At 36.8% G+C, this 12,201-nt stretch overlaps 2 protein-coding genes across 4 annotated transcripts in view; one reads left to right on the forward strand and one right to left on the reverse strand.

The window, feature by feature from the left end:
• The window catches only part of sspo (SCO-spondin), a 94,741-nt gene extending 92,685 nt beyond the window's left edge, over positions 1-2,056 (reverse strand). Inside the window, 2 exon segments of the mRNA XM_058765946.1 lie at positions 1,589-1,798; positions 2,004-2,056. Of these exon segments, the coding sequence (XP_058621929.1) occupies positions 1,589-1,798; positions 2,004-2,056 (263 nt within the window).
• On the forward strand, positions 178-11,429 carry aoc1 (amine oxidase copper containing 1). Of its 3 annotated transcripts, XM_058765948.1 has the most exons (7): positions 178-368; positions 6,733-6,925; positions 6,995-7,214; positions 7,785-9,329; positions 9,495-9,783; positions 9,876-10,008; positions 10,695-11,429. In XM_058765948.1, the coding sequence occupies exons 4-7, from the start codon at positions 7,793-7,795 to the stop codon at positions 10,962-10,964; spliced, it is 2,229 nt and encodes a 742-aa protein (XP_058621931.1). In that variant the 5' UTR covers positions 178-368; positions 6,733-6,925; positions 6,995-7,214; positions 7,785-7,792; the 3' UTR covers positions 10,965-11,429. The 3 variants fall into 3 exon arrangements, with proteins under 3 accessions (XP_058621931.1, XP_058621930.1, XP_058621932.1); XM_058765947.1 differs by lacking the exon at positions 6,995-7,214; XM_058765949.1 differs by lacking the exons at positions 178-368; positions 6,733-6,925 and having other exon boundaries at positions 6,947-7,214.
• The last annotated feature ends 772 nt before the right edge of the window (positions 11,430-12,201 follow it).

The following is a 12,201-nucleotide window of genomic DNA, read 5'->3' on the forward strand; positions in this document are numbered from 1 at the left end:
TTGCACTATTCGCTTTGTTAGGATGAATAAGCAATAGTTGTGAAAGTTAGATATCTGAGTTTGATGCTCTGTAATCAACCACAAATGTTAAAAACAAGACGGTACATGTAGTGGTGAGGAGAGCATGTTGCAACATCAAGCGGAGATGAGACAGACTAACAGTGAAGAGTGCTAGATGCAGACAGCAACACAGGCGACAGAGGAAGGACATTCATCTTATTAGACATGAGTCACAGACATTAATACATTAATTACAATTGTCTCCCATGAGACTTTACTTCTAATTACAAACTGAGCTTCAAACAAGAACAACCACAAGGAAGTCTTCTACAATACATCATTCCTGAAGAACTTCAACCCTCTCGCAGGTGAGTACTTCATGCTTTAGGCTAGATTTGACTATCCTTACCCTGAATCTGAATGATCATAGTCTGAAAGGTGAAAGATAAAAGGACACGACGAGTAACAACGTGATTTAGTAAAAATAAGATAAAATAATACATTTTGGCAGCCTAAAATGTGCTTTTTTTCATTACAATGTTAAGAATTATGTGGCAAAAATATATTAAAAAGATCTATAAAAATTAATTGCTTTTGATTTTGGTGGACAGTGTGATCAAGTTTTTAAAAGTTTTTAAAGTGTTTTTAAAAGATTCATTCAACAAAAAATTAAGTCAAAAAATAATTCTAGTAATTCTGATTACAAATGTGTACATTTTCACTACTCCTACTTTTTTTTGTGATTATGGGACGAGGTTTTTAAGATATTATTTCACATATTTAATGCACTCAATAAATATTTTATAACTTCACATATGTGACCCTGGAGCACAAAACCAGTCTTAAGTCGCTGGGGTATATTTGTAGCAATAGCCAAAAATACACTGTATGGGTCAAAATTATACATTTTTCTTTTATGGCAAAAATCATTAGTATAGTAAGTAAAGATCATGCTCCATGAAGATATTTTGTAAATTTACTACTGTAAATATATCAAAACGTCGTTTTTGATTAGTAATATGCATTGCTAAGAATTCATTTGGACAACTTTAAAGGCGATTTTCTCAATATTTAGATTTTTTTGCACCCTCAGATTCCAGATTTTCAAATAGTTGTATCTCAGCCAAATATTGCCCTAACAAACCATACATCAATGGAAAGCTTATTTATTCAGCTTTCAGATGATGTATAAATCTCAAATTAAAAAAATTGACACTTAAGATTGGTTTTATCGTCCAGGGTCACATATATACATTTAAAAGGAAATTTCCATTAGATTTTATTATCTTCTAGAAATCACACTTTTAAAATTCCTTCATATATCCAGGTTTTTCCAACACTTCGAGACTTAAAATAAGATATATGTCTCTTTTTATCTTGAGTTTTAGTTGTTTTAGCTCATTTTAAAGCTTGTTCATCTTGAAGCCTCCTTGTTGAGAACCATCAGGTTACACCAAAAAAGTCAGTTTATACCCCCCCCCCCTTTTTACAGTCTGTACAATCCTAATATTAATTAAAATGTTTGACATAATAACTGAGGAAATGTATCTGATCTGACAGAATGAGTGGGATATGATGTTTTGCTCACTTGAATATGTAACAGGAGGCTCTAGGTCCCTGTCTCTTGTAATAAAGTGCGATGCCGTCGTCTCCTCCGTGTTCATGCCTCATTCGCTCCACATCCAGCCTCCAGCCCTGAGTGTTGAACTGATAGACGGCGGAACATTCCACCTCACGCTGAACATGGGGGGAGATCAACCTCTCCACCTTCTCCTCCAGCACACGCACACACCAGTGTCTGATGGAAAGATCAGTGACACATCAGATTATAATGAATTTTACAGTTTCTGTGCTAAAGTTATTTAGTATTAGGGGTTTGTTTAAATCACTAACCCTAAGATTAATAAAGCTTGACTAAGCAAACAAACAAATAGTACAATTTATTAATGTGAAATCGCTATTTGTATTTTTTAATGTTAGATTGTAGTAGTAAAACATCTCACCCCATGACCACGACCAGATTAAACCCCAGCAGAGACATGAGCAGAACCTTCATTGTGTCTCTGAAGAGCTGAAGTTCTTCAAATAAAAGTCATCAAGTCAAGAAACTGCAATTAAACAATTCATTAAATTATTTGAGGATGAAATGAAAATAACTATTTAGATCTAAATGATACAGTAAACTTAATATATATTAATACCAGTCAGAAATTTGGACACATGATAGAATTTTTTTTTCTCATGATCTTCACCTGCTTAAGCTTCTGTTTATAAGCTTGAAATTAGTAGAAAATACAATTTTAAGTGTGCCTACACACACTGTTTTTACATCAAGTTATGAAGTCAAAATCACAAAATCATTCCTATATTTCCAACTTGTTTGTTTGAATTTTTGAATGGAAATTTATATATTATTACTGCAATATGTATTAAATTGGAAGATACTGATAACACTTTCCATTTAACATAAAATAAACAATTAGGCAGAAAAGCTGAACATGAAATATGGTCATTATTTACATAAGCATGAGTGAAGTGAGTTTTTACCTTTTTTAAGTCGTCAGAGTTTATCAGGAGCTCTTGAGCAAATTAATTCCTTTGTCTTTATTTATTCCTGTATTGCTCTTTATGCTCTTTTTGTTATTCCATATCCATGAAGCAGTAGATATGTCTCCGTATTCACTCTTTTCCTCAGGTGTTGGTGGTTATTTGGTCAGGTTTTGTGTTGGTTGGTAGGTTTTAAATGGTGAGGATGGACAGGCCCATGGCAGCAGGTGCAAGGCGTGTCATTGGTGGAAAGTCCGGTGGGTCACAGCTGTAGATGCATCCATTAGCTCACCGTTTGGTGACGGCAATGTTTAGTAGTGCTCCGTCCTGACCGAGGAAGGGGGTAGTGAATTTAGCAGTAGATCCCTCGGATGGAGGGCTGTTTGTGCAAGTCTAATCCTATAAAGACTCACTTTGGTGGAAGGATTTCAGGGGCGTTTATTTAATAAAGTAAGTCAATAGGTGAGGACCAGGGGGCATGTAAACGCAACCAACATCACTGGCCCAGAGCTTCAAAAGAGATTTGGGGTGTCCAGACACAAACACAGCTGCCACCATCCAACATTTCCTACAGTCGGAGAAGATTTCCTCTTCATTTTAAAACGTGTTTAGTGTTTTTTTAGTATGGTCTTTAATGATGCATTCAATGAAGAAGAAGAAGACGAAGGGTGTAAGGAGTGGTGTATGTCTTTCCATCCAAGATCCATGCAGTATTGTGTTTGAACTTGTGACCTCTGACCTTTACGGGAGGTTTGTCTTTTTCCATGTTAAAATACTTCCTCCAATCGCAGTAGAGTCGGTTTGACTTCTTAAAGAGTGTAAACAAGAGAGGTTCAAACACTGAACCATTTGTTTGAGCAACATTAGGTTTGCATTTTCATTTGTTAACACAAGTGGTACAGAAGTTAGAATGAAAACTGAGACATATCTACTGCTTTATGGATTTCAAATAATAAAATGAGCATAAAGAGCAATATAGGAATAAATAAATGTGAAGATCTTAAAACGTTTTGTGCTCAAGAGCCAATGGCGTAGAACGCTGTGTCCTTACCAATATCCAGTGACAACTAAATTGTCTCTAGCTATAATTTTAATCAAACAATTAAATATATGCATATGTAACCACTGTTGTTGTAATTTCGGCCGTATCTGAAGCAGGTCATACCACTGATATTACCAGAGAATTTAGTAATACGCTAGAAAACCGTGGACTGTTCAACATTCACTTCAATGGTGTGAGATGACTGGATTTTGTTTTGATTGTAAACTTTTTCACTTATTGCAGTTAATGTCATAAAACTAGCGAGCTAAGCCAGCAGTAGTACTGACAGTGTCGTGTAAACATGGCTGGAACCGCTCCAACTGATTAAAACTCGATTCACTAGCAAAAACTAGATCAAAAGAACCATTAATTTAAAAATTTCGACATCGCTTGTAATGATTTTAAATAAAAATCACGTAGTGATGGACGAAACAGAGCTTTTCGGAACTCAAAATCAGTTAAACCATTGCGCTGCATAATGATTCACTGTTTTGATGAATCGTTTGATTCAGATTGGGACTGCAGAGTGTGAATCGCTTGAATGAGGATCCTCTGTCCTTTAGGGAATATTTGTCTTTTCTCCATATTACAATAGGATACTTCCTCCAAATCCGGATTAACATGCAGAGTAAATCAGTTTGACTTCCTACAGAGTGTAAACAAGAGAGTTTCAAACATCGATCCATTTGTTTGAGTGGTGTGTTATAGCAACATTAGCTTATGATTCCATCCAATCCATACAATATTGTTATTGAATGAGTGACCTCTGACCTTTAGGACTCTTTTGCATGTCAAAGACTTCCTCTAATCCCAGTTTGACATGTAGAGTCACTATAGGTTAGTTGGTTTGACTTCTTAAAGAGTGTAAACAAGAGCAATTCAAACACTGATCTATTTGTTTGAGATTAGGTTTGCATTTCCATTTTTTAACACTAGTGGAAAGTTAAAAACTTACTCTGTAATTGGCTAAAACAAGGAATCTTACCTTCCAGAACAGCCTCTGTTTTGGGAGTAGGCATATTTTGCCTCACTATACTGTCTTCTTATTGGACAAATTATTATGTTTTGTATGAGAAAGAGATGCGGATGGCACAGATGCAATAACTAAAACAAATGGCACATTTGAGAAATATACATCAAAATGTATGTCAAACATCAGTTTGATCTGCAGAAGGGTGAAGGATGGATTGACTGCAATGGATTGTTTTGATAGACGGAAAAGTAGCATTTATATTCAACAGAACTAGACAACTGCAACATTATACAACCTTGGAGAGTAAAGTATCAGTTTGTTTCCAAAACAAGTATTTCATTTTAATTTTGTTTGACATGGACTGTGTATTGCAACATACAAGCCTCTGCATTAGTTTGTTCTTGGGATTCCAAAAAAAATAAATCATACAGTTTTATTGTGTTTCAACCATGATGCTTGAAAAAAACAATAAAATATTTTCAAATAATGAGTCAGAGTTTGAAATAAATAAAGTATATTTATATAGTATATTTCACAGAGATTTCGACAGCATAGTTCAAGGTTTATTTGTCTCACTTTCCGTTCTTTTGAGTTTTTTTATCAATAGGCTATTTGAGCGTTTGTTCATAACATGTTTTTCCAGCTAAACATCTGCATCACAAAAATGTATACAGCCAAGACATATGTGTTAATATTTGTAAAGCCAGAAACCTGATTGTAATTATTATATCTGAAGTAAAACTGTTGCAGTTTAAACATAACACAGATATGGTCTAATAAGACTGAGAGCCAGCAGAAAAGAACTTATAAACTTAAGACAGTAATATAAATACTGCACATACTTTCAGATGGTGATTTAAGTGCTTGTCATTAAGCTCTCTGCAGGCCATGGTTATGAAAGACTCAAGCTAATAATTAACCATAAGAGTCTCACATTAGGTGGGTAATGATGACCTGTTTCATATCAGGTGGTTTTGACCAATCATATTTCTGTGGTGTGCAACTAACAGCCACTACAGTGCAATAACAGCTTCAGCTGTCTGTCCAATTCCCAGTCCCACAATGTTCTCACTGTAATTCACTTCAGCTGTCAGATTTGTGTTTCACCCTGTTAAAAAAATACACATGAGCTGTATTGATATAACACATGTGAACTGAATTACATGAGTTAACTGCATTTTAAAGTTTCTTCACCAGGATTATTATTTAAAATATTTTTCCTGTTATTATTTTTCATCATAACTCCACCTTACATTCATTTCCTTGTTGTAAACATTTGCTTCATTGGTACATTTTAACTGGACTTACCTTTAAAATATCTTTAATATGTCTGGCTTCATCAGTTGAATAACTATGGGTTGTCCACTGAATTTTATCCTGTTAACATTTAGTTTTTAAGTGCCTTACCTGAAAGTGTGAAGACTGCATCTAAACTCTGGAAGCAATAACATGCAATAATTGTGTATTGCAAAACTAGTAATTTGACTACTTACCGCAATCAAATAACAGATGTTGTTATTGGCATCTTTTCATGCCATAGTTGTTTTACATTACCTTTTATACATTATATAACTTGCATTATACGTTATATAACTTGCATTATGCTGTACATTTGCATTGCATTATTTATCTAATTGTATATAATTCTATATATTTCATTGCTTTCCTATAATATGTTACATATTCCACATATTTCATGTAGTGCATAATGCATTTTGTAATGCAGAAAGGGTTAATTCCACATGATTATATTGCAGTGATATAGTGCACCATATGTCATGACCAGTTGCAATAAGTGTGCCCCAAACTATATTACTAAAGGTGTATTGTTTTGTTAAAATATTGATATAATTGAGGAAAATATGAGGTAAAAGAGACCGTAAAAAGGTGGGGTGCTGAAGACGAGATAATATTAATGTGGACAAAAAGAAAAATGTACAAACCTTCTAATTTTTCTTCCTGATATCTGCAAATTGACCAAAATGCAATATATGTGTTACATATAAACAGTGCAAACACCTGTCGGCATGCAGCTGTGTGGTATTAATTCTCAATTTAACACTGAAACAGATTGTGATACTGTAAGTCTGATACCCTGTGAAATGTTCACAAATGTGCACTGATAATGCAAGCAAACCCATCAATCATCTCTCGCTTTGTTCTTCTGAAGTTTTATGACCTTCTGTTGGCCAATCACCTTCTGTTCAAGAGAGGTGGGTGGTTGATAAAAGCAGAAACATCAGAGCAGTACGATTCAGAAAAGGACTGCATCCACTGGCTGATCTAAAAAACACATTGCAGCTGTAGCAGCCACACTTTCGGGGATTTTATCCAGCCTGCAAACTTGGAAACAGTCACTGAAGGTAAGCTCGTTCCCTGTTTTTTAAAATCTGCTGCTATCATTAGGCGCTCATTTTTATTCTAATTGCAAGGTGAGTCACTGGACCTTTATGCAAAGGAGGGTTACATAATAGTGCAATTGAATCGACACTGCTGCAGAAGATTGTGCCAAATGCAGAAAGAACACAGTGACATTTTGTGCAGCAAAGAAGACCCTGAAAAACATTACAGCTTTTGAGTGGTGGAAAAACAACATCAGCTTAAGAATTGCCCATTACAGCCGAAGGAAGACTGCTAACAGCCCTCACTGGGGTAATTAAATACAGCATATTGGTTTATCTGTTTCTCATCTTAGTCAAGGAATGCCGAGGAAAAACAAGCAGGAAGCTGTGAGGAAGGGAGAGGTGTTGGCTCACACCATACTTGTATCTTTATTACTATAATTTGGTTCAGATTTTCTGTGCAAAGGACGCACCGATTCCAAGGGGGAGGCGCTCTAGAAATGATAACCTATGCTTACAAGAGCAACTAGATAGGAAAGTTTGAATAACTACATTGGCATTACTAAGTCTGAGAATTTACAATAGGTTGAAGTTAAGGATAGATAGATAGATAGATAGATAGATAGATAGATAGATAGATAGATAGATAGTAGATAGATTAGCATGCATTTCTATGTTGATCTGGGCTGGTTATTGCTGGTTTGGTGTTTGAGTAACAGTTAAAAACAACTGATGATGAACCAGCGTGGCTGGTGGAGTGGTTTAAGGTTGCTGGTTAAGGTAGCTAGAAAGCTTGATGGGGACCAACACACAAGTTTGTTAAAATTAGTATAATAAACCTGTAACTAAAGTGATCTGACATGGCTTGTTCATTTTGCAGGAGCCAAGATGTGGTTCTCCTGGATGCTGCTTCTGGCTTCTCTAGCTCTGTCCACAGCTTCGTCAAGAAGTCGTGAGTGGGCTCATCATGGAGCTGCGATGTTTGCCGATCTCACTCCCCAAGAGATGAATGCCGTGAGAGACTACCTCTACTCCTGCAGCGAGCTGGGCCTCACCTCGGCACGAGACAAGTCCCTCAAGAAGAACAGCATCCTCCTTATGGAGCTGCATGTTCCTCGCAAGCACGAGGCGCTGCGTGTGCTGGACAGAGGACAGGCAAAACCTTCACGGCAGGCACGTGTGGTGGTGCAGTTTGGCAACCAAGCAGTGCCAAATGTGACGGAGTACATCGTCGGACCCACATCTTTCCCGAGGTCTTACCAGGTGAAGACGTTCAAGGGCGACCGTCCAATCCGTTTCGAGTCCAGGCCGATCTCCACTGTGGAGTATGAGCATCTCAGTAAGGTTTTGGAGAAGGTAGGCGCTAAAGCAAACAAGATTCTGCAAGAGAGCACCGGGTTTACTTACGGCAACTGCACTAATCGTTGCTTGACCTTCTCGGACATTGCTCCTCGTGGGTTGGCGCCAGGAGAGAGGAGGACGTGGATCATGCTGCAGAAGTTTGTGGAAGGCTACTTCATCCACCCGGTGGGCTTTGAGGTCCTCGTTAACCACAAAGATTTGGATCACGAAAAGTGGACTGTAGAGAAGGTGTGGTACAACGGGCAGTATTTCAACAGCGTGGAGGAACTTGTGGAGAAGTATGAGAAGGGGACGATCGATAAACTCAAGCTGCCGGAGCATGATGAGGAAGATCTTTACTCAACCTACGTTCCTCGTGGACACATGAATTCACCAACGAACATTCATGGAGCAAAGCTTGTTGAACCCCAAGGCCGGAGATTTCAGGTGGATGGGAACTTTGTGGAATATGCTGGATGGTCCTTCGCCTATCGGGTTCGTTCTTCGGCCGGGTTGCAGATCTTTGACCTACGCTTCAATGGGGAGAGAATTGCTTATGAAATCGCACTGCAAGAAGCCATTGCCTTCTACTCCGGAGATTCTCCGGCTGCCATGCAAACCAAATACATTGATGCCGGATGGGCGATGGGCACTTCGGATTTTGAGTTGTCACCTGGGATCGACTGTCCAGAAATTGCTCATTTTGTAGACCTTTATCATTACTATGACTCAGACAAACCTGTGCGTTACAGAAACGCACTTTGCATTTTTGAAATGACCACAGCGCTTCCTCTGAGGAGACACTTCAATAGCAACTTCCATGGAGGCTTCAATTTCTATGGAGGCTTGGAAAACCATGTTCTGGTGATCAGAACTACGTCTACGGTGTACAACTACGACTACATCTGGGACTTTGTCTTCTACCAGAATGGCGTAATGGAGTCTAGAGTGAGTGCGACTGGGTACATCCATGCAACGTTCTTCACTGAAAATGGATTGAACTATGGAACCAAGGTTTACAACTATGTTCTTGGCAACTTGCACACCCATCTAATTCATTACAAAGTGGACCTTGACATTGCAGGTAGGTTTAGCTCTTGCTTTGTTATCGGTGTATGATCTGATATCAAATAACAATCTATTTTGTGATCTCTGTGCACAAATTACAACAGCATAGGTGGCAAATATAAGCCAACTGCATGACTTGTTTCACTGAATAGAGATAATTCTACACTTTCGTTTTGTACAGGGAGGGACAACAGCTTTGAAAGCATTGATCTGAAATATGTTAACTTCACCAACCCCTGGAGCCCAGAACACACCGTTGTGCAATCAAAACTGCACAGGACTCAGCATGAAACTGAACGTAGTGCTGCCTTCCGCTTTGGCAAGAAGTTTCCTAAATACTTACACTTCTACAATCCCAATCAAAACAACAAGTGGGGGCATAAGAAAGGCTATCGGATCCAGTATAACTCGCACGCTAACAGCGTTTTGCCCCGGGGCTGGAGGGAGGAAAATGGTATTCCGTGGTCAAGGTGGGCCTTAGTAATTAATATTAAGGGAATAGCACATTTGTCTTTTTTTCACTCTATTTTTGAGCAAATATTTGTGATTTTGTTGATTGCAGATACCCGTTGGCTGTAACCAGACATAAGGACAATGAGGCCACCAGCTCTAGCATCTATACTCAGAATGACCCTTGGGAGCCTGTTGTTTCCTTTGAAGAATTCATTCGCAACAATGAAAACATTGTTAACCAGGTACACAGATGACTGATAGAAACTTGAAGAATTATTTGAGTTTGGTCTCCAAGTCCAAATGGACCATGTGCAGTGCAAACGGGTTCTCTTGGACACTAAAAAGTAGACACACAACCAACATATTCAGCATTTAAACAGGTGTATTGATATAATCTGATGACAAAAAAAGCTATTATTAATTATCAATCAAAATATCTGAACAGCAACTACTGTATCTGAATAGTACAATAACTATACACAATTTGCTTTACCAGCGTTGCCAGAGTATCATACATTTAATCAGATTAACTAATACCTAAAATGTACTTAATAGATATAAAATAAAGAAAGAAAGAAACTATTTAAATCAGTGTCAATAAATAATAAATAATAGTCAATAATTAAAGATAAACACTTTCAGTTCACTCATAGCAATTATTTTAGTATAAATACACTACTTATTATTAGTAGGCATATTATTTTCAATTAGTTTTCTTTTTTTTTTTTTTTTTTTTTAAATATGTCTAGTTTTTTATTGCTTATTATTTCAGTCTTAGTTTAAATTACCTTGACAAATAACAGAATATATATTTTATTTTTCAGTTAATGGAAATGGGTAAATTACTAGATGAACAAATATATATATATATATATATATATATATAAATCTAAAAATACTCAATTGACAATTATATGTTTCTTGTCAGGATTTGGTTGCCTGGGTGACGGTGGGATTCTTACACATTCCTCATTCTGAAGACATTCCCAACACAGCGACTCCAGGAAACGCAGTGGGATTCTTCCTGCGTCCCTTCAACTTTTTCGACGAGGACCCCTCGCTCGCGTCCCGCAGCACGATCATTGTGAGACCAGATGAGAAGGGCCAGCCGAAGGTTCAGAGATGGACTCCAGAGGTCGTAGGTCACTGTGTCTCAGACAAGCCTTTCTTCTACAATGGCACTTACGCTGGAGTCTAGACAGAGACTGAGCCCGTTTCGTGTTATGTTAGTGTTTTTGTGATGTATATACAATTATCAAAATCTGAAATCTGTGACAATAAATTCTGATGGTGTCAAATATTTACAGCCATAAAAAAATGGAGTGCACTTTTTACATCACACAGGGAGCTGAACAAATAAACCTCAAATGCTTTAAATGTAGAACATATAAAAACCTCATAAGCTTCTTTCATTTTTCACAAGCTAAATATGGTAAAGATCAGTATGGCAATAAGAATGTTTGAATATAAATCTCACAAATAAATGTTGTTGTCATATTTCAATCCAAAAATAAATAAAAAAATTACAAAATTATATTAAAATGCAGGATTTTAAGGCTATTTTGTACATTTATGTTGTTATATTATTATCATGACCGTTTAGTAAAAATTCTCTTCTTTTTTTTAATGAGCATAAATTAAATTCTGTAAGACAAATCTGACCATATGACGTATACTTACAACTGTATTTTACAATTGTGTGTATATATATATATATATATATATATATATATATATTTTTTTTTTTTTTTTTTTTTCTTCACAATAATGCAGTAGGCAACTAAGAATTGGAAGATGGGGTAAATCTGCTTGTAATGAAAATAATGTCAAAATGCAAAAAAAAAAAAAAAAAGGCTTAACATTTCCTTAAAATAAGCTTAATTTTCCTTATGCAAAATATAATTTATTTTTTCATTCAAATAGTGTTAATAGTTTGAATGGAATTCACCTGCTTAAGTGTTTTTGAAAATAAACGTGTAATAATTTCATGCTTGTGTATAATTTCATGCACTGTGAGTAGTGTTTATGTCAGTTGTCATGGTAACCGTGAGCAGTGGGATGGAGTGAGGACCCTTGAGATCCGTAAGTGAGTGGATGTAACCATGGACGGGGCTTATCAGCGGAGAACATCCAGGATGCAGGAGGCTGTATCCGTGAGCTCACTGATCCCGGCGGTGCTGTATGAGCTGAGTGTGAGCGGGAAACAGGGGCTCCTTACGCAAACACATCCATTCTAGGATCTCTCTGCAAACAGACCATAATTCACCTGCAGTGTCTCCCATGGAAACCAGCAAGAGACGGGTGAATCTTAATTATTTATTTTGCCTTTATTAACAAGTCACTTATTTTTATTTACAAAACCAGCCAGCAATGGAAATGTTTGTTTTTGAAGGTGGGATATATATATATAAAATAGATAGATAGATGGACAGACA

Source organism: Onychostoma macrolepis, chromosome 24 (genome assembly GCF_012432095.1).
Source record: "Onychostoma macrolepis isolate SWU-2019 chromosome 24, ASM1243209v1, whole genome shotgun sequence".
Lineage (NCBI taxonomy): Eukaryota > Metazoa > Chordata > Actinopteri > Cypriniformes > Cyprinidae > Onychostoma > Onychostoma macrolepis.

What these genes read in the sequence shown, in the direction of transcription:
- aoc1 (XM_058765948.1), top strand. Translation starts at nt 7,793, where the DNA reads ATGTGGTTCTCCTGGATGCTGCTTCTGGCTTCTCTAGCTCTGTCCACA. An exon ending in AGTGGACCTTGACATTGCAG is followed by an intron (nt 9,330 to 9,494) that starts GTAGGTTTAGCT and finishes CGTTTTGTACAG; the next exon opens with GGAGGGACAACAGCTTTGAA. An exon ending in AATGGTATTCCGTGGTCAAG is followed by an intron (nt 9,784 to 9,875) that starts GTGGGCCTTAGT and finishes TGTTGATTGCAG; the next exon opens with ATACCCGTTGGCTGTAACCA.